At 42.5% G+C, this 21916-nt stretch overlaps 2 protein-coding genes across 3 annotated transcripts; both read left to right on the plus strand.

Moving 5' to 3' along the window:
* Nucleotides 1–81: 81 nt before the first annotated feature.
* Nucleotides 82–12436, plus strand: csnk2a1 (casein kinase 2, alpha 1 polypeptide). Of its 2 annotated transcripts, none has more exons than XM_031576689.2 (15): nt 82–597; nt 2807–2899; nt 3021–3102; nt 3399–3524; nt 3635–3746; nt 3888–3989; nt 4479–4529; nt 6310–6369; nt 6626–6709; nt 6989–7099; nt 8212–8313; nt 8431–8531; nt 9324–9472; nt 9897–9986; nt 11015–12436. In XM_031576689.2, exons 4-15 carry the CDS (start codon nt 3424–3426, stop codon nt 11131–11133), a joined length of 1182 nt encoding a protein of 393 aa, XP_031432549.1. In that variant the 5' UTR covers nt 82–597; nt 2807–2899; nt 3021–3102; nt 3399–3423; the 3' UTR covers nt 11134–12436. The 2 variants fall into 2 exon arrangements, with proteins under 2 accessions (XP_031432549.1, XP_031432548.1); XM_031576688.2 differs by having other exon boundaries at nt 3024–3102.
* A 3010-nt stretch (nt 12437–15446) lies between these two features.
* Nucleotides 15447–21571, plus strand: zgc:194210 (uncharacterized protein LOC794982 homolog). Its single transcript, XM_031576687.2, has 11 exons — nt 15447–15674; nt 15840–15890; nt 16264–16302; nt 16444–16494; nt 16589–16633; nt 16723–16773; nt 16884–16919; nt 17294–17338; nt 17538–17570; nt 19882–19965; nt 20384–21571. Exons 1-11 carry the CDS (start codon nt 15569–15571, stop codon nt 21532–21534), a joined length of 1692 nt encoding a protein of 563 aa, XP_031432547.2. The 5' UTR covers nt 15447–15568; the 3' UTR covers nt 21535–21571.
* Nucleotides 21572–21916: the final 345 nt, after the last annotated feature.

The raw sequence follows: 21916 nt of genomic DNA on the forward strand, positions 1-21916 counted from the left end.
TAACTAATGTTCTTGCTTTGAGTTACAGTCAAACAAAACATGCTGTTGCCATCATAATGACCACAGCTGACATACAGGTTCAAGCCAAGTCTATTTCTCTACTACTGGTGTGAGGCCACTGAAATGTGTCAGGGTTATGTGTTTTGGTTGTGACTTTAGTGTACATTTCATCAACTTAAGTTAATAGTACACAGCCAAGCAGTAAACACTTTACAGACTCCGCTTCTGTGTGTGCGTGTGGTTTTGGCAGTTGAAACTGACATGACTTGCTAGAAAAATGTCACTCTTACTATGCTGATTTGAAAGCGTTATGTGTGCATATAACACGACTTCTACAGGTATTTATATAGAAAAAAAAAACTCTTGATCTCGTACTCAAATTGACCTCTGAACAGTTCATAGCTGTTTCACGCAACTCATCTGCAGCCAGATTTATCATTAAGTTAGGTCCATAACCCTCTGGTCAAGACTTTTTTTTGAAGGCCAAAAAGGAAATACCGGAAATGCTACCCCGTACAACAAGCAGGCTAACCATAGCCTGTGGTATCGTCTACATCTGCGGGGTCCGCCATATTGTCAGCCGGGAGAGGCCGAGAGGTAATGTGGTCTAAAATCCTAAACCGTGAAGCGCTTAAAAAGCCCTCTGGGTTGTATTTTAATAGTAACACACATCCCGAATCCATATTTAGTAGTTGAATGAAGTGAACAATATAGCGTAAGTGCGTTTGAACAACTGGCTAACTAAGCTAGCTAGCGATAGCTAACAAAATTCTAGACGATGGAGCCATTGCTTGGTAGCTAACGCTAGCTGTCTCATTCCGGATAATTGTAAGTTAGCCAGATGTCATACGAAAGCTGCTCTGATGTAACGCAAATATTCGTTTTGTGAAGTAGGAGGTTTTAATTGTGTGAATGGGCATTTACGCGTTTTCCGATTGACTCGTAGTTATTTTAATAGTATTCATGTTTCTTCATAGCGTACCATGCTAGCTAGCTATACCTTGCTGGCTAACTCTCCCTAGTCTAGCGCTAACGCTAGTGTGCCAGGCTTTCACCGGCTTTGATGTAGTGTGCAGCACGACATTATAAACAGTTTAGTCGTTCAGAAAGACTGACACAAATACAAATATTTCTTAAGCTTTCCAGCTTTTTGTCGGAGACCCGGTTAATATCCAAAATCATTAATATCGCTTAAATAGTTTATCCAAGGTATGGTTAAGGCGTGGCAGACCGTTTTTACCTACAGTAGCTTGGTGTGGTGGCTTAACCTATGCTATTCTGTCAGCTAACATTGGCTAGCCAAACGGATTACCGATAGCTAGCTGCCAAAGTAACGTGAGGGTTTGTGGTTAGCGAACATAGCCGGTCCTATCAAAGGAAATGGTACGGACAATATCTTGCGTTGGTTAACTTTGCGCGTTCTTTTTATTAATGTGGGTTTAAAGGTTTTGTTGCTGGATTATTCCTAACTTTAGGCCAACGCCTCTGTGTTCACAATATTAACGTTAGCTAGCCGGCTGACGTACGTTGTGTGTGCAACCTGGATGTCTACTGAAAAGCTAGTCGAAAGGAATAACGCTACGTAAAATAGAATGTAGTTAGAAATGATCTGGTTGCTAACGATGCTTTATGCTGGTAAGACCTAGTTATGTCATTATTAAGTGACCGGCACCTCTCCTGATACTTAGAGACATGTTTGACAGCAGTTCTTTCCGCAGTGTTGAGCTAGCTAGCATAGCCAGCTATCCAACGTTAGCTGGGCAACTAAGTTACTAAGAATTTCCCTGGTCCTGTCTCACGTCAAGATTTGTTATTATAGGGTTTTGACGTTGACTTATTGAATACAGATGAAAAGTAATGTTGGCCATAAAGTTATCAGGGTGCATCTCCCGTGTCTCCAGGATCAATAATCAATGTGTAACTTAGTAGACACCGAAAATGACGAACAAATCGGCTAACGTTTGTTATCCATTGGAATTTTGTTCAGTTCTCTGTCAAAACATGATTTAATTTTATGTGATTAATCCTGCACTCGGTGTGTTTAAATTTAGTGAAGAATCCATGCTTACAGAGTATAAGGCTGTTGGTTTGTTGTACTGTGAACAATATCTTACACACCAGAGTATTTAGAATGGGAACCATGATTTCAAATTCTTCAAATGAAACTGGATGGGTGCTTGCTTTAAGTAATCATGACCATAAGTATATTGTGTATATTGGATTTTAAAAAGGATTTTATGCTTACTCTAGTAAGCTGGTAGATCACAATTCAGACCTACAATTTCAGAGTTGCCCACTGCACAGAATCGAGTTAACATTGGGAAGGGGACTATTTGTATAGTTTTAGAGAAACAATACAAATATATCTGTGAACATGCATATTTGGATGCTTGTAGGTACTAGGTTAACACAAGTTAATTAATTTTCCATGAGTGGAAAAGTGTTAGCGGAAGCTGCTTGGCCTGATGATTTCAGGCATAGGCTTCGAGGCTAGAACAGAACCTCCTTTTGATGGCTTCCATCAGGTCTATGTACTAAACCTAATTTGCCTTTGTCAGTAAAATACATTTGCCAGTACCCCATAGCATAACACGTTAGACCATAAATGCACAGAATAACTAACATCGGTGTAAAATTCAGACACGTCATCGGTTTTGTATTATTTCCACTTAGTTGGGTAACTAGGGCAGCATAGCTTGACAAGTTACTTAACTAGCCATGAGTAGTGTTGTGCATTTAAAAAAAGGAGGGTCTGTATACTCTTTAAAAGTCTGAGATGTGTGAACTTGTTTCTGTATTGCTCCAGGTACCCAGGAGTGAAAGAAGTGATGACTGTTTCAAGTACTAAGCCTTGTGCCTAGACTGTTTGGATGTCCTCTTTTGTATCAAACAAGATCAGGTGTGCATCTTCACATGGCTCATAAATAACAGGTTTAAATATACGGCTGTGCAAGTGTATGATATTCATTTTTTTTACTTTGGGCTTAAAATGAACTTTAATATTGTGTTTTTCATCCCAGTAGCCTATGCGACTTCATAAAGCCATCTCACCTGCTCTCATCTGTACCACCTGCCATCAGTTGATCAGAGGACGTTGCCAAGGTAAAGCTGACTCACCCTAAATGGTTTCAGTGTTGTTGCAAAAGTCATGGCTAGTAAAGGGACATCAAATGATATGTATAGGTAAAATTAGGCGGTATTACTCCCCATTTTTTGTGTGTTTTGAATTTAAATAGTATGACCAAACCGAGATGATGTCCCGTCCCCCCCCCCCCCCCTTTATTATTTAAATGTCTTGGAGTGGTGTTCTGTGTTGGATTTGTAAGCACTCTGGGGGTATCAGAGTTATCATTTAGTTCAACTGTGTATTTAACTACGATGCCTTCTCTCACTCTTAGGAGCTTGTGAAATCTCGAGTGGAACATGTCCGGCCCTGTGCCCAGCCGCTCCCGAGTGTACCCTGATGTAAACACACAGAGGCCCCGGGAGTACTGGGATTATGAGTCCCATGTGGTTGAATGGGGGTATGCCGCAGCACCTCACCATTAATCTACTTTTTAAATTAAGCTCTGATATCATGTTATAGCACTTGAAATTGCTGTTTTATGAGATCTCATTTCTTTTTGCTCCGCAGGAATCAAGATGACTACCAGCTGGTGCGAAAGCTTGGCCGTGGAAAATACAGTGAAGTGTTTGAGGCTATAAACATTACAAACAATGAGAAGGTTGTAGTCAAAATTCTCAAGGTAGGCCTCTGCTCTAGACATTTTCTGTGCTGTGCTGAATGCAGTTTGTTTCCAGTTAGTTTTCCAGTTTATCATTGCTACTGTGTTTGTGCTGTGTGTGTGTTTCAGCACTACTTTTACCTTTGTGATTTTCTCCTGTAGCCAGTAAAAAAGAAGAAAATCAAGCGTGAAATAAAAATTCTTGAGAACTTACGAGGAGGTCCCAACATCATCACTCTTTTAGACATTGTCAAGGATCCTGTGGTGGGTATCTGGATGTTTCATGTTTTCCTTAATCTGTAGTGATTTTTCAAAATGTGAGTTGTAAATCTGCGTCACTCTGTCAACAGTTATACTATCAGCTATATTTCCACTCTGATAGCTTAAAATTTCTTGAAGTACAATCTTTCTTCTAGCAGAAATCTGGCCTTAAACAAAAATGGTCCTCAAATATTGTGCACCAATGTATAAGAAGTCCTCTCTTGTGTCTCGCGCCTTCTGAGCCTGCCTTATACTCCATTCTCTGGGTCTGGCTTTTTCTTTCTTACTTTCATCACTCTCTCAGTCTTTACTTTGGGATAGTGCCTTGTACAATCAACTTGTTTATGTAGAACTTTGTGTAGAATGCTCAGTAGCAACCTTTAAGTGTTGAGTCCTGTGATTGTGCATGTCCATTTACAATATATATAGTTTAGTTCTTTTTTTTTAAAGATTCATTAACCATTTTTTTTTTGTTCCTCCCAAACCCTATAGTCCCGAACTCCAGCCCTGGTATTTGAGCATGTGAACAACACAGACTTTAAGGTAAGAGTCCTGTGCATTCTGGATGATTACTGGACCAATGTTTGTATGTAATGAGCTCACTAAGGATGTAATGATGCAGGTATTTTAAGCTTGGTCCAATTTAGTTTTTGAAGTTATTGTTTAGTTTGTTTTCTGTGCTTATAACACAGAGCACCAACTGAGCACTCCAAAAACTCTAAAACCATTTCATGCCATCAGTTCAGTGCCTACGTCCTCTACATCTGGTACAGATGTCAGTGTTACTGTTTAGCAAAAACGTTTAGGAAATGGAATTCAGTTAGGCATTTAACTACATGAATGACAGCTGCTCAACAACAGAATGATAAACATAGAAATTATGAATTACTAGGGTTGTCAAAATAACATGTTATTTTTTATTAATACATTTTTAGAAAATGCATTAAATAAAGTAAGGCATTCTGGACCCCCCGTGACCACTGTGCATAGCACAATTTCGGTACTGCAGTCAAACTACTCTGCGGTCGCAATATTGGATGGATTTGAATCCTCTAGAAATACAGTGGCCAGTCTGTGTTGTGGTAATAGTTTATATTTCTCCCACTGCACACTTTGAATGTGGAGCTAGCATCAAACGTTTGATTTGTATTGGTAGTTGGATGCTAGGTTTGTAGCCTCATCTTGACATTCTTTCTATACATCACGTCGTGTTTGAGATGAATTCCATAACTTCAGAAATGCTTGTGCAAAAACCTCTGGAAATACTACAAAGTCATTTGTAAAACATTTCTAACCATAACCGTAAAAACAAGCGGTTCTTCAACTTCTGCATTTCACGAAGCTAAGTTACAAGGCACCGGTTTTTGAATGGCCTAAGTTAGCAAGGTAACGAGATTTGAAATGCGCTTTAGTTGTACTTAAATGAGTTGCCTCTATAGTTTTAGGCAAAATATGAGATGGGTTAATCAGGAATAAAGAAAATGTGTTCATTGGAGTATCTTTTCTTAGCTATTAATGTGTTCTTCATTCACTGAAGTTCATTGGAGTATCTTTTCTCTTTTCTTAGCTATTAATGTGTGTGAGCATCACGCGGCCAAGGCCGATAACGTTTTGACAGATGACAGATTTGCCATCAGCATGAAGTGACTAAATAAATAATATTTAGTCACTTCATGCTGATGGCAAATCTGTCAGATTTAAAAATGCTATATGTGATTCATTTAGATTAAATTCGATTACTTTTTGAAACACTTGTCAGCCATGATAATAACCCACATTGTATGTCGAGTCAAATTTCAATACACTTTGACCAGTTTATAGTATGTTTTATAACTATACATTGTGTATGTAGGAGTTATTTAAATACACTGTGCTCTCAGCTATTGATAACTCCTGTATTTAGCAGTAACCACAACAATTCCGGACACCCTGTTCGATTGTATTGATTTTCTATATCACACATGCAGACCCATGGAAGAAGTCCTAAACAACTACACTACTTATTAAAGCTGTCAAACTAGACACTAAATGTTTTTCGTGGGAACTAAAGTTCACATAGGCTTAGTTCTTTTAACTGAGGCACATCTCATTTCGAATTGGTTGCCGCCGAACAGTCAGCTCATTGCCATAAAGTTGCCTGGACTTTAACTTTTTTCTGATGCCCACACCGCCAACATCACGGTGCTGCTCACCGCAGGCTCACATAGAAAATGAACGACTTCTGGCCGCTTTTATACTCTGGTCACTTTTGGTGTGAACATGCAGTTAGCCATGCCTCAGTCAATTCTTGAGGATTTATTAATTTTGTTTTTTTTCCCTGCAGCAATTGTATCAAACGTTATCGGACTACGACATTCGTTTCTACATGTATGAAATCTTAAAGGTATGTCTATACTATACTACCAAATACTATGGTATGATGTCTTTTGTACTTGGAACAGTTTTGTACAGAAACCAAGTATGGCATTGAGTTTGTGTGAAAAGACAGAGGCAATTCCGTATTAGTTTCCTCAGGAATTTAGTTTTTTCGATTATGAGAGAATTCCTTAACTTTCTGGTGTATTTGTTGTGATATTAAATGAGTTGTTATTGTTGTGATATTAAATGAGTTGTTATTGTTGTGATGTCTGAATGTACAGGCCCTGGATTACTGTCACAGTATGGGGATCATGCACAGAGATGTGAAACCACACAATGTCATGATCGACCATGAGCACAGAAAGGTAATCATCAACCTACAGTGTTTAAAATGACAAGAATGTACACTGATACATACATCATTAAAGTGCTTCAGTGTTAGTTGATAGTTTTAATGCTGTGTGTAGGATGACATTTATTGTACAGTGGTTTGAGATTTTCTCCATATATTTTTTTTTTATAGGTTATTACGTAAATGTATTAATTTTGCCATATGTATAGATTACCAGCACTTGATTCTTCCCTCAATCCTGTTTCTTTCCATCTTAAATGATGGCCTAACAGCAGGTCTGTGTTTCCCTCAGCTTCGACTGATTGACTGGGGCTTGGCAGAATTCTACCACCCAAACCAAGAGTACAACGTGCGGGTGGCATCTAGGTACTTCAAAGGTCCTGAGCTTCTTGTGGACTACCAGGTGAGACTATGCGTGTAACTAACTACCAGGCAAAAAAAAAAAAAGCATTTCCCTGTAGAAATGTAGTAAAATCAATGTATAAACAGTAGTCAGGAAATGATGGGAGTGTAATTCTGCCTGAATTACGTAATGGTGAATATTCGCATGTTCGGAACAGTTTTTGGGGGCCAATTTAGCTGCCTCATGCTCTCAAAACGCACACATTTCATTTATGTTCGCTACTTTCATAGGTTTAACTACTCTCAGCTGCAGTTTGCTTTTTAAAGGCAGTCCATCTGCAACTGGAATATCATCATGTCAAGGCCTACTGTAGTTGACCAATAATTTAACTATGGTAGGCTTTGACGAATGATAATTTGGTAACATCATTAATTAAGCCCTCCTTTGTTCGTGTTGCAAGGCTTCTCTATGTAATCGTATTCAGTTTGTGGGACACATCAGCACAGCATACATGCCACAAGCACATAGCTATTCACCCAAACCATGTTTAGCTGCTGTTGACCAACACACAGAATTCTGTGGCATGCCCAGCCGGTGGCCTTAGGGGTGGCTCAGTCGGTGGCCCAGTCAGTGCCGTTAGTGGTGGCCCAGTCGGTGCATTGTGAATTATTAGCCCACAGGAATACATGTAGACTCATGTCATCATATTGAAACAAGCAGGCTACATAATGGGAGAGCTTATTCCAACACCCCCTGCCCCTTCATTTCATTACAGTTTCATCTGTGTTTCAACAACAAAGCGTTTACTTGATGTACTGCATAGGTAAAGATGGCTTCTTTTAAAGGGTGACTAATTGTATACATTTGAAAGGGATAAACTAGATAAGTAAAAAAAAAACAGTAGGCCTACCTGAATGTATATAACTACTAAATGAGAGCCTTTGACCAGAATTCATCACTATGCAAAATGTCTTAGAAACTCTTTGCTATGTGTTTAGGTTAAAAAAACGAATAGGCCTATATGTCATATTTGGATTTTTAAATCCTAAATTGAAACTTGTATCGGTCTTAAAAATCTTGTATCCATTGGCCTCTACTGTACATTTTGTGATGAGGTCTCTGTTAATAACTGCCTTTGTGATGAATGAAGTTTTCCCTTTCTTCATGTCTAGATGTACGACTACAGTTTGGATATGTGGAGTCTAGGGTGTATGCTGGCCAGTATGATTTTCCGCAAAGAGCCGTTTTTCCACGGACATGACAATTACGATCAGGTATGAGGTGTCCGTGGTATCTGCTACGCTGTTGATATTTTTGTTTGTTAAACGCGTCTTCATTGAACTTGCCTGATTTTGTTGTCTGATTTTCTTTCCATGACACTTTCCTCCCAGCTGGTCCGCATTGCAAAGGTGCTGGGCACTGAGGACCTGTATGACTACATTGACAAATACAACATCGAGTTAGATCCTCGCTTTAATGACATTTTGGGCAGGTAAGAGTTGCTAATAGTACTGGCAGTTTGCTTGTTGTGTAACAGGGTTTGAAGTTAACGCCTGCCACTGGCCAAATGTGAGTTCATTTGTGAAGTGCTAGGTGAATTTGACCAACCTAGCAGTCCCGGGGGTGGGTAAACATAGGGGGTGTTTAACAAACATAACTCATGCCATTGAACCGTTCTGTGAAAGTCAACTCAGTCGTCAGGCAGCCTACCTAAATAGTGTTGTTACTTATTAGCTGTCAGGTAAAAGTTAGCTATGTTTTCTCCTGCATATCGACCAATCGGAGTAAGGTTTGGGCGTCTGACCACCATTTTGATTGGCTGATAGGGAGGCACTCACTGGCTTTGAGAAGTGTGAGATTTTGTTTTTGTGCATTTGAGGAGTGTGTATGGTGTGATGGAGAGCAAATTCAAATGTGAATAAATATTTAAAAAATACTTTTTATGGGAAACAATGTGTAGGCCTATTTGTTTTGTTTGTTTGTTTAAGCAAAACGAACATTACACAGAAGTTAGTTCCACACAAAAGTGTGATTTCAGAATGGTGGCTTAGAAAACAATCTGAGTGGCTGGTAGACCACTAGGCTGATGGGAGGAAATATTCTCGAAAAAATTGTAGTGAGTAAAATGCTGGTAATTATTCTGCTCAACATTAGTATGTTCAAGTTGTGTTCCCTCAACTCATTGAAGACTTCCAAGAGCATTTCCATGATTTTGAATAGACATTGTTAGTTCAACCTGCAGCCCTTGAGCTTTGCGCTGATATTGCTGTTGTGTTTGTGGCAGGCACTCGCGCAAGAGATGGGAGCGCTTTGTGCACAGTGAGAACCAGCATCTGGTGAGCACTGAGGCCCTCGACTTCCTTGACAAGCTCCTACGCTACGACCACCAGGCGCGCCTCACGGCTCGAGAGGCTATGGATCATCCTTACTTCTGTACGCTTCTTTTTTTCTCTTTTTTTTGGTTGTCTTTCATCTGGATTGTTTTGTAAACGAGGCTCTGTCTTTCCTTTAATGTATGGTGGTTATATTTGGACTGAATTTCACATATCTGAACTAAAGGAGTTTGAGTTATTTGAAAGGTCAGCACCAAATTAAAGCTGTGTCTGTGCTTTTTAAGTCTTCAATGAAAAGAAGTGGTCTGAGAAATAAAGAGAGAAAATCTGGTTTCTCGGACCCATATTAAGTCTGTAACTGCCAACTAACAATGTTTGTAAATTGCTATTTATTTGGTGTGTAGTATTCACATTGAAAGGAGGGGCAGACTCCAAGGTAGTTCAGTGGGATGAGCCTTAGACTTGAGACGAGGGTGTGGAAGTGACTGTTTCTGACCACTGTTTATGTGCTTGACTGTTTGCAGACCCCATCGTGAAAGACCAGGGGCGGGGTGCTGCCACAACCAACCTGGCCGCCGGCTCCACTCCAGTCAGCTCCTCTAGCATGATGGCCGGTGAGTGGGATGACTCATCAGAGCATCATAAAGGATGTGTCAGTCGCCATGGTTTTCTTCAGCCTCAGTCTATATCAGTGGGAGTGTGATGTATGGATCAGCCTGTGTCTATATCAGTGGGAGTGTGATGTATGGATCAGCCTGTGTCTATATCAGTGGGGGTGTGATGTATGGATCAGCCTCTGTCTATATCAGTGGGAGTGTGATGTATGGATCTGTCTATAGGTGGGAGTATGATGTATGGATCAGCCTCTGTCTATAAGGGAGTGTGATGTATGGATCTGTCTATAAGGGGGTGTGATGTATGGATCAGCCTGCGTCTATAGGGGGTGTGATGTATGGATCAGCCTCTGTCTATATCAGTGGGAGTGTGATGAATGGATCAGCCTCTGTCTATAGGTGGGAGTGTGATGTATAGATCAGGTGATGGCCCCTCTCTGTGGGAGTGTGATGTATGGATCAGCCTCTGTCTATAAGGGGGTGTGATGTATGGATCAGCCTCTGTCTATATCAGTGGGAGTGTGATGTATGGATCAGCCTCTGTCTATAAGGGGGTGTGGTGTATAGATCAGCCTCTGTCTATAAGGGGGTGTGGTGTATAGATCAGCCTCTGTCTATAGGTGGGAGTGTGATGTATGGATCAGCCTCTGTCTATAAGGGGGTGTGATGTATAGATCAGCCTCTGTCTATAAGGGGGTGTGATGTATGGATCAGCCTCTGTCTATAAGGGGGTGTGATGTATGGATCTGTCTATATCAGTGGGAGTATGATGTATGGATCAGCCTCTGTCTATAAGGGGGTGTGATGTATGGATCTGTCTATATCAGTGGGAGTATGATGTATGGATCAGCCTCTGTCTATAAGGGGATGTGATGCATGGGTCAGCCTCTGTCTATAAGGGAGTGTGATGTGTGGATCAGCCTCTGTCTATAAGGGAGTGTGATGTATGGATCTGTCTATAAGGGGGTGTGATGTATGGATCAGGTAATGGCCTCTCTGTTCTAACCTGGACGTTTGTCTTCCCTCAGGCATAACCTCCATGACCTCCACCACACAACCCATGGCCAACATCGCTGGCTCTCCCGTGATCTCCGCCCCCAACACGCTCGCTACACAGGTCCCTGCTGCCACCGGAGCGCAGCCCTGAGGGGACCCTCCCGCCCGCCCTGCCCACAGACACCCACCCTCCAACCTCGCCATCTCATCTCTCTTAACCTCTGAACCCCCCTAGGCACACGGACTGGCCCAGGCTCCTCTTTTGATTATGTTGAGAATTTCCCCTGAATTAGTGCTCCTTTAGCGTCACCCTCCCCTCCGTTCAGTAGTACCCAGGATGGGGACTCAGAAGAAACATGCTGCTGCACCCTCCTGGATGGGTTCGAGTTCTGGGCACTCACTCTCATAAAGACTCTAGGAACTCAAGTCCTATGTAGACATGACGAAGGATAATAACGACTCTAGGAACGCAAGTCCAATGTAGACCTGACGAAGGATAATAAAATTAATTTTATATGTCCCAGACGTTCGTTCTTGTCTGCACCTAGGTGAATCCTCTCGTTTTTTTTGTTTTGTTTTGTTTGTTTTTGTTTCTTTCTTTCTCCTGTAGTGTTTCTATTGGGCGTTTCTACACTGTGAACCTGGACAAAAAAGCGCACATACCACTGAACAGGAAGTGTCCCTCCCTCCCAGGCTCCAGTAGTGTGTGTGCACACCTGTGGCCCTGCAGCAGGAACACGCACACCTGGACGGGGGCCTGGCCATGCTGTCCATTTACTGTCAAAAAACGTGTTTGCCCACTGCTGGGCTCACAGGGTCAATAATATGCCAATTTTTGTGTTCCTTTCACCATTGGTGTGTATGTCTACGGGAGCGTGTGTGTGTGTGTGTGTGTGTGTGTGTTTTCTTTTTAAGGTTTTAAGATGATATTTGTTACCATGAATTCTTTTTTTCTTTTCTTTTTTTTTGTAACAGATTTTGTTCTAGAGAGGATGCGATCCAGTGCTAAGCATTTTCTCTCAGTGTGAGAAATAAACCCTTAAGGAGGAGAAGCACCCTTTTACAATTTGCATGTGGTGTATTTACTGTAAACTGCACAGAATGACCGACTGAACGAACGACACAAAGCAACTCTGTAGGTATTTAACTCCAGTGCTACTACTACATGCTTAGGCTTTCTATAGGTTATTATTATTCATTTAAATGGTTCTTAAAATTGTACTTATTTTGGTCTTGTAATTTGTGAAATATTTGATGTGGAAGAGTAGTATTCTAGAATGGACTGAACAAAGGTTCAACCTGCCTGTGATCAGTGTGAGAATTGAAAAGCTAATGAAATAACTTAATGTATTGTAAATTAAATCATTTAAGGTTTGCAATAGATCTTTTGCAGTTAAAATATTTTCTTGTTTTATAAATCATTTCAATGAAAAAAATATATTGTTTTAAGAAAAGAACTGTCTTGATTTTTCCACTGAATCAAACCATTTAAAAAAGACAAAATTGGATAATCTCTCATTTGATGAGCATGGCATTGGGAACCGTGTCTCTGATGGTTCAGTCCTGATGTCGAAGTTCTCAGGAAGAAAATGTCATTCATTTGCCAACTTAGAAGAGGACGGCAGTTATACATTGTAGAGATTTGAAATTGGCATTACAGTGTTGCAAGATTATTCGAGTACTCCAACATTCTTACTGAGAGCATCTTCCAATGCTAGTTACTCTACTGCCATCTAGTGGTTAAAGTCAAGCACTAGCATGTCAGACTAAAACTAGAGGTTGCAGGGATTGTAATAGTCAAGACATTTTGATTCTTAAGAGAAAAAGAAAAGCGGGTTCAACATGATGCTGTTGTAGATTAGTATTACAACAGGCTCCAGGAGTCTTGAAGTTGTTCCAGTAGGTTTGAACATCAGATGAAGGTGTAGGTGGTCGATGTGATACGGTGAGGTACGTGGTGTGCTCTCTTGGGTCCTGGGTGTACATTCTTGATCTGGGATCTGTTGTGAAACGGAATCTGATGAGAAAATGGAATTTTATAGTCCCGAGAAAGGTCAAAGGTCCCCCTCACCATGGGACTGGTGTGATGAAGCGCACTTGATCTGTGCTGTAGCAGGGGCTTGAGTTTCATTGCACTATGAGCTCACAACACTTCAACTGCTTTTCTTTACAAATGCTTGCAAAGTTTTTCTTGGTTTATTTAAATGTTAACAAAAGTAACTGAAACGGTCATTCATTACCTCCGAAAGAGAAGTACATTTCTCTTCACATTGCCCAAAGCTATACATGGTGTATAAACGCCTTCTCACAAGTCTCTCTACATATTCATCTCGGGCTGCTCGGAGAGGCACACATCTGTGCAGGCCAAGCAGTAAGTGCCAGTGGCTCGTCCTTCTGACCGGACCTCAACTCTTATTGCCCTTCCCTGCGCTTTAGGAAGGAAGATCGATTCCAAATCCACTGGTTCTACAATGTTCAACAGAATCTCTACAGTACGTATAGTTGAACTGAAGTCCTGTGTTTTGGTGGAAGAGTTAGGAACTGTTCTTACATGGAATAACTTTTTTTTTAGGCTAAAGTAGGAATGACCTAGGGATGAAGGAAATGCCCAGTGGAGAGGAGGCTGTGTTCTGCTGTTGGCTTTAGAGTGGAGGGGAGAGCAGCACAGTGGAGAGGAGGCTGTGTTCTGCTGTTGGGTTAGGGTGGAGGTGAGTCTGTGTTCTGCTGTTGGGTTAGAGTGGAGGTGAGTCTGTGTTCTGCTGTTGGGTTAGAGTGGAGGTGAGTCTGTGTTCTGCTGTTGGGTTAGAGTGGAGGTGAGTCTGTGTTCTGCTGTTGGCTTTAGGGCGTAGGGGAGGCTGTGTTCTGCTGTTGGCTTTAGGGCGGAGGTGAGGGCAGCACAGTGGAGGGGAGTCTGTGTTCTGCTGTTGGGTTAGGGTGGAGGTGAGAGCAGCACCAACCCAACAGGCCCATGAGCCCCCCATGCATTCATCAGCTTCCTGCCGTCAACAACACAATACTGTTATGGACTTTCGATACAGCTTGCATTATCTCATGCATTGCTTCATTTATTAAAGGTTAAAAATCTGCTGAGATGGCACATTTCCCCAGGTCATAACAAAATAAAGACTCCTTCACTGAGAAAGGAAGCTCTCCCAGATTTTACCATTTTGCTTGAGCACCCCTAGCGCCTATTGTCTATAGATCAGAACTGCCTACATTGCCCTGGCTCTATCACGGGGCTCTCCTGAACAACATGAAAGAGTCCCATGCCGCCGTGTGACTCATTCATGCTTCTGGTCTGGGCTGAGTGAGACTGCTCCAGTTTTGATATAGATGTGCTATTGATTATTAACTCTCATATAATAATTCTCATGTAAAGTAGTATTTATTGTTACACCATGCTTTTTTATTGCTCTTAGCTTGACTGTTCTCTCCCTTGTACGTCGCTTTGGACAAAAGCGTCTGCTAAATGACTAAATGTAAAAATGATTAGCCTGTCGTGAGCTGTGCCTGGGCAGCAGCAGCAGGCCACCAGGGAGCTCCTGTTCATGTCCTCCTCAGGCCATTGTTCTCTGTGGGGGGGGGGGGGGGGACAGAGGCCCTTTTTCACCCAGCGGCCCCCACACTTTGACCAGAGAGAGAGAGAGAGAGAGCCAGAGGCATGATGGACACTCATGCATGCGTCTCCTGGCCTGTTGGCCGTGCACCTGTCATTCAGGATGAATGGAGAGTGGAGCCCCTTGTTTCCGCCTGCTGCCTCCTTTCCACTGATAAAGGGTCTCGTCTTACATGGTGGGGAGGTATGGCATCGGCTCACAGTGGTGATGCTGTGGAAACAGACATGTATTTGAATGGAGCTTTATGTTGTGAGTTGAGTATACAGAAGTGCACTGCCTTGTGACATTAGAAGCATCCTAGAAGCAAGACTTGAAGAGAAGTCGTCTCCGCCATTCAACTCTAACCCAGAACACAAGATCTGTGATCCCATCCATACCTCCAGTTTTGCTTCTCTCAAAGACTCCGAAGCTGTATCGCACCACAGACTACACCCTGAGAAAGGGCTTGATGTTCTCCACGGGACTGGTGATGACTGCATAAACACAAGTAGTCATTATCTGAGCGTAACCCTAGCAGCTCCTATGTGAGGCCATTGTCCTAGGCAGCCCCGTGTGAGGGAAGGGCACCAGGTATAAAACCTTCAGAGACTCTGGACTCGGGACTAGTTCTGAATGCAGTATGTCTTGGCTATTTGCACCCAACATGGAGAGGTAAGCAGCTGGTTTATGTTATCCCCAAGATGATTGGCGAAAATGTTTTATATTTCACTCTATTTTGGAAGAGAATGTACATTTCTCCAAGTCCATTCTTCAGTTTTTGGCTAAAAAGACGGAAGCAAGAATGGAAACACACAAAATGAATTGCATTTTTTTTTTTCAATCTAGGATTTCACTATTTGTGCTGCCATTTCTGCTTCTTGTAACAGTAGCCACCTCTGCAACAATTAACCGTTAAGTATTTGCTGTTTTTTAATTTGTAGAAGTATATTTTTAAATATTAAAACCTGGCCTATGACTTAGTAATATTGTATGGAAAGTGATGCATATGTGTGTAAAAGCCTCTCATTTGTATTGAAACTCACAGCGTTTCCTGCTACTACAGAGAGAGGTGATGACTTGCCTCACTTTTTAAATGGTAAATTTTTCTCTTTTTTCCTTTTCTTTCTTTTAGTCTTTCTATTTCTGCCTGCCTGCCTGCCTGTCTGTTTGTCTTTTTTATATTTTGGCAGTGTACAAAGAAACCTCAATATCTAGTCAATTCTAGTCCTCCATGCTATTAACACTCATTACTTCGCATTAGATGCCTTTCAGATGAATCAACCTTCTGAGCACAACCCAGAGGAATTCAAAGGTTTCTATCTCTACTCTACCTTTACAAGCATGCATGTCATTTTTGGAAAGTGGAATTATTAATCCTGTCGTAAAGCTTCAGACTGGTGGGATTATTAATCCTGTCATAAGGCTTCAGACTGGTGGGATTATTAATTCTGTCATAAGGCTTCAGACTGGTGCTATTATTAATCCTGTCATAAGGCTTCAGACTGGTGGGATTATTAATCCTGTCATAAGGCTTCAGACTGGACTTCCTAATAGCATGGCCATTGGCTGTACTGGGCAGAGGAAGGAAGTTCTACGGCTCTCTATTGGTTAACTAAAGTAACTTTCCTCATCCATATAAACTTCTGCTGTTCTCCGAATGCATGATGACCTCTGCTACCCTCTAGGTCTATTGGTCACCCCTGGAACCTCAGCTGCACCTACAGGTCAGTATATAGCATTAGTTAGTGATGATATTTGCATTCAGTAGGAAATGATGTTATCTTAACATGTTAACACAGAATCCTTACTTGAAGGTATGACATTCAGATACAGTGCCCATCTTACTGTAGTATATGTTATTGTAGAGATCGTCTCAACAGTGTGCACAACTCCAGGTCCAGTAGATGACTCCATGGGTATGTAGAACCGGAATACCCAAATCACTGTTGATTGACATTTGAAAGTGTTGTGAAGGTGTCCATTTTTTTTCCTACTATTCCACATTTTCAGAGATTTCTAATACCACTCCAGAAAAGACCTCAACTGTTCTGACAGGTCAGTGTGAAAAAGGGTATCATTATAAAAAGAAATAAAAAAAGACTGATCGACTGACTCACTGAATGAATATGTCCTTTATCATGCAGATATTATTGAGGCAATGTCCCAAGAAAGCAGCAACTCGGTCGAGGCAATAGGTAGGTGTTAAATCAAATACAAACACAAATGTGACCACAGTATATAAGTGACCATAAGTTACATGAATTACTGTTATTCATCATTATTGTGCTTCTGTCTGTCCCCATAGATGCCAGAGAGCTCAGCATATCAGCAGAAAGCAGAGGTTTATATCCACCTTCATTTCAGTGGTTAGGCTACAGTGTTCACTGCTAATCTCATGTGGTATATAGATAGGCTACGGTGTTCACTGCTAATCTCATGTGGTGTATAGAATACAGTGTTCACTGCTAATCTCATGTGCTGTATAGATAGGCTACAGTGTTCACTGCTAATCTCATGTGGTATATAGATAGGCTACGGTGTTCACTGCTAATCTCATGTGGTGTATAGAATACAGTGTTCACTGCTAATCTCATGTGGTATATACTAGAGTGAATGGTGTGTTAACAGCTATTTTTAGTGGAAATCCCTGCTCTGTCTCTAATTGAATGAACCTGTGGACTCTCTGTTGTTCCTGTCTCTGTGTCTCTCTACTAGAGGACGGTAGCTTTAGGAGATCAAGGACACGGAGCAGACAGAAAGGTAGATGAACTTTATGATCTGAATTCAAAATAATAATCTTGAGTCTTCAAGCCTGTATTCATAGTCTTAGAAGACACTAGGGTTGTATCAAATGAAGGGAAAGCACTGGTATATGGCATCTTTAACACTAAACTAGTGTTGTAAAATGAATAATTAGGGCAAAATGACTAACACTACATTTCCATTCATTTCTTTACAGCCATTCCTGCACGCCAGGAATTCAACTATTCTGGTAAAAGACCCACCTTACATCTTTAGAAAAGGATGACTATGGAACTGGTGTATTTGAATATCAGACACATTCTCCTGCTGTTCCATGTGTTCTGTGTGTTATTGAGACACATTCTCCTGTTGTTCCGTGTGTTCTGTGTGTTCTTGAGACACATTCTCCTGCTGTTCCGTGTGTTCTGTGTGTTATTGAGACACATTCTCCTGCTGTTCCATGTGTTCTGTGTGTTCTTGAGACACATTCTCCTGCTGTTCTGTGTGTTCTGTGTGTTCTTGAGACACATTCTCCTGCTGTTCCATGTGTTCTGTGTGTTCTTGAGACACATTCTCCTGCTGTTCCATGTGTTCTGTGTGTTCTTGAGACACATTCTCCTGCTGTTCCATGTGTTCTGTGTGTTCCTAAAGACACATTCTCCTGCTGTTCCATGTGTTCTGTGTGTTCTTGAGACACATTCTCATGTGTTCTGTGTGTTATTGAGACACATTCTCCTGCTGTTTCTTGTGTTCTTGAGACACATTCTCCTGCTGTTCCATGTGCTCTGTGTGTTATTGAGACACATTCTCCTGCTGTTTCTTGTGTTCTTGAGACACATTCTCCTGCTGTTCCATGTGCTCTGTGTGTTATTGAGACACATTCTCCTGCTGTTCCATGTGCTCTGTGTGTTATTGAGACACATTCTCCTGCTGTTCCATGTGCTCTGTGTGTTCTTGAGACACATTCTCCTGCTGTTCCATGTGTTCTGTGTGTTCTTGAGACAAATTCTCCTGCTGTTCCTTGTGTTCTGTGTGTTCTTGAGACACATTCTCCTGCTGTTCCATGTGTTCTGTGTGTTCTTGAGACACATTCTCCTGCTGTTCCTTGTGTTCTGTGTGTTCTTGAGACACATTATCCTGCTGTTCCGTGTGTTCTGTGTGTTCTTGAGACACATTCTCCTGCTGTTCCTTGTGTTCTGTGTGTTCTTGAGACACATTCTCCTGCTGTTCCATGTGTTCTGTGTGTTCTTGAGACACATTCTCCTGCTGTTCCTTGTGTTCTGTGTGTTCTTGAGACACATTCTCCTGCTGTTCCATGTGTTCTGTGTGTTCTTGAGACACATTCTCCTGCTGTTCCTTGTGTTCTGTGTGTTCTTGAGACACATTATCCTGCTGTTCCATGTGTTCTGTGTGTTCTTGAGACACATTCTCCTGCTGTTCCATGTGCTCTGTGTGTTCTTGAGACACATTCTCCTGCTGTTCCATGTGCTCTGTGTGTTCTTGAGACACATTCTCCTGCTGTTCTGTGTGTTCTGTGTGTTCTTGAGACACATTCTCCTGCTGTTCCTTGTGTTCTGTGTGTTCTTGAGACACATTCTCCTGCTGTTCCATGTGTTCTGTGTGTTCTTGAGACACATTCTCCTGTTGTTCCTTGTGTTCTGTGTGTTCTTGAGACACATTCTCCTGTTGTTCCATGTGTTCTGTGTGTTCTTGAGACACATTCTCCTGTTGTTCCGTGTGTTCTGTGTGTTCTTGAGACACATTCTCCTGCTGTTCCATGTGTTCTGTGTGTTCTTGAGACACATTCTCCTGCTGTTCCATGTGTTCTGTGTGTTCTTGAGACACATTCTCCTGCTGTTCCATGTGTTCTGTGTGTTCTTGAGACACATTCTCCTGCTGTTCCATGTGCTCTGTGTGTTCTTGAGACACATTCTCCTGTTGTTCCGTGTGTTCTGTGTGTTCTTGAGACACATTCTCCTGTTGTTCCATGTGTTCTGTGTGTTCTTGAGACACATTCTCCTGCTGTTCCATGTGTTCTGTGTGTTCTTGAGACACATTCTCCTGCTGTTCCATGTGTTCTGTGTGTTCTTGAGACACATTCTCCTGCTGTTCCATGTGTTCTGTGTGTTCTTGAGACACATTCTCATATGTTCTGTGTGTTCTTGAGACACATTCTCCTGCTGTTCCTTGTGTTCTGTGAGTTCTTGAGACACATTCTCATATGTTCTGTGTGTTATTGAGACACATTCTCCTGTTGTTCCATGTGTTCTGTGTGTTCTTGAGACACATTCTCCTGCTGTTCCTTGTGTTCTGTGTGTTCTTGAGACACATTCTCCTGCTGTTCCTTGTGTTCTGTGTGTTCTTGAGACACATTCTCCTGCTGTTCCATGTGTTCTGTGTGTTCTTGAGACACATTCTCCTGTTGTTCTGTGTGTTCTGTGTGTTCTTGAGACACATTCTCCTGCTGTTTCTTGTGTTCTTGAGACACATTCTCCTGCTGTTCCATGTGTTCTGTGTGTTCTTGAGACACATTCTCATATGTTCTGTGTGTTCTTGAGCAGACAGTGCTGAAGACAGTGCTGAGATGATGATTGTGCAGGAGAAGAAGGACGTGGTTGAAGTCATGCGCCCTGCAGAGAGGCCAGGTGTGTGCTTGCCTCATGAGAGGTGGCAGTCTTTTTACATTTACATTTAGTCATTTAGCAGACGCTTTTGTCCAAAGCGACGTACAAGGGAGAGAACAGTCAAGCTAAGAGCAATAAAAAAGCATGGTGTAACAATAAATACTACTTTACATGAGAATTAGAAAAACAACAACCTAGAAAAGAGGAAAAAGAAGTGCAGGAATGTAACTGCTGAAGTGCAAGTTAAGCGCTAGTCTGCTACTGATAGCAGATAAATAGCTACTGCACTGGGAAAAACCCCAATACTTTTAACATGACTTGAAGAGGATTTTAACACGAGGACTAGATAACTATTGATTGTTGTCAGCTTTGAAAGATTTGTGCCTAAGATGTTATATGTTTAACTTCCATTTATTTTATTTTCTCTTCTTGCTCTTAGCTCCGGTGATCATACAGGATGTAAGCAGCGAGGAGCTGCACTTGCCAGTAGACAAGAAGGGCCATGAGATAATGATGATGGGCAAAGACAAGAAGCCAGCAGACCACCCGGGACCTCAGAAAACCAACCCAAGTGGTGCTGCAGCGCCCCCTGCTGGACTCCCGGCCTTAAGGCCAGTAGGCATGAACAGCGCCCAGGCTTTGAATGCTCCTGTCCTCCCAGACTTGTGTGTGGATAGTGTGGAACTCTGTAGGACTCAACGGAGACAGGCAGGGAGAGCCAGCCTGCACGCCAGCAGCCACAGGGAGGCAATAGAAGACACAGGCAGCCCCGGGGCGGCAGAGGTTCCAGAGGTTCCAGAGGTTCCACACAGACAGAACCTCGCCACTAGGAGTGAGCAGCACCCTGGCTCTCTGAGAAGGATAGTGGTGCACATTAGCCTACCTGAGAGTGGGACTATGGTGTTGGACAGAGAAAGCACTGAAACCAGAGAGGTCCCAGACACACTCTACCTAAACGCTGGGAGCAGGGAGTTCACCGAGGCACAACTCTGGGAGAGAGTGAGACGTTTCCAGCCCTCACCAGCCCCCACCAACTCTGGCAAGACTGAGAATCCGGGCCCGGCGGAGAGTGAAGGTGGACTCATGGGAGACGTGACGACCAGAGTGGTGCACGGTGCGGGTGAGGACCACACCACAGTCAGTAATCAGGACGCGGAGCCTCAGAGTGCAGAGGAGACCCGGGGACTCCAGGGGCAGAGGAGTCCGGGTGGACCAATCACAACCAGGAGGAGTCAGGGTGGACCAATCACAACCAGGGTGAGTCAGGGTGGACCAATCACAACCAGGAGGAGTCAGGGTGGACCAATCACAACCAGGAAGAGTCAGGGTGGTGGACCAATCACAACCAGGAGGAGTCAGGGTGGACCAATCACAACCAGGATGAGTCCGGGTGGACCAATCACAACCAGGAGCAGTCAGGGTGGTGGCCCAATCACAACCAGGGTGAGTCAGGGTGGCCCAATCACAACCAGGATGATGGTGTCAGACACAACTGCCAACGAACCTGAGCAAGACAGTGTGGAGAACCTCGGGGGCAACAGCACAGAGAGACATGAGAACTACGCTAATACTGTTGGAATTACGTTGTAGGTTTGGGCAGCTTTCACTGATTCCGATTTACTTATTTACTTGTAATGTTTCTGAAGCATGGTCATATCTCAGAATGTGTGTTGTTTTTTTGGTGAGAAGATCTAATAAAGCTCATCCTCTTTTGACAACAGCTGTGTTTTCTCTCCAACACGAGTGAAAGACTTAAGAAGTAGCATTCAGGAACACACACACTACATTAGAAATCACAACAGGCACAGTGAATATGTCTTGCTGGCCAGAGACGGTATTGCCTGCATGTTGACCAGGGATGATATTTATCAGTAGTGCGCTTTGCAGTAGTTTTCTGAGGGGCCGTCCGTCCAGCAGGAGTTCACTGCCAGAGCCTTTTCCCTTTGCTGGCTCCGGTTGATCCCTTGTGGGC

The sequence above is a fragment of the Clupea harengus genome, chromosome 11, assembly GCF_900700415.2.
Source record: "Clupea harengus chromosome 11, Ch_v2.0.2, whole genome shotgun sequence".
Classification (NCBI taxonomy): Eukaryota; Metazoa; Chordata; class Actinopteri; order Clupeiformes; family Clupeidae; genus Clupea; species Clupea harengus.

What these genes read in the sequence shown, in the direction of transcription:
- csnk2a1 (XM_031576689.2), top strand. Translation starts at nt 3,424, where the DNA reads ATGTCCGGCCCTGTGCCCAGCCGCTCCCGAGTGTACCCTGATGTAAAC. An exon ending in ACATTGTCAAGGATCCTGTG is followed by an intron (nt 3,990 to 4,478) that starts GTGGGTATCTGG and finishes CAAACCCTATAG; the next exon opens with TCCCGAACTCCAGCCCTGGT. An exon ending in TATGGATCATCCTTACTTCT is followed by an intron (nt 9,473 to 9,896) that starts GTACGCTTCTTT and finishes GACTGTTTGCAG; the next exon opens with ACCCCATCGTGAAAGACCAG.
- zgc:194210 (XM_031576687.2), top strand. Translation starts at nt 15,569, where the DNA reads ATGGAAAGTGATGCATATGTGTGTAAAAGCCTCTCATTTGTATTGAAA. An exon ending in AACCTCAGCTGCACCTACAG is followed by an intron (nt 16,303 to 16,443) that starts GTCAGTATATAG and finishes ATGTTATTGTAG; the next exon opens with AGATCGTCTCAACAGTGTGC. An exon ending in GCGCCCTGCAGAGAGGCCAG is followed by an intron (nt 19,966 to 20,383) that starts GTGTGTGCTTGC and finishes TCTTGCTCTTAG; the next exon opens with CTCCGGTGATCATACAGGAT.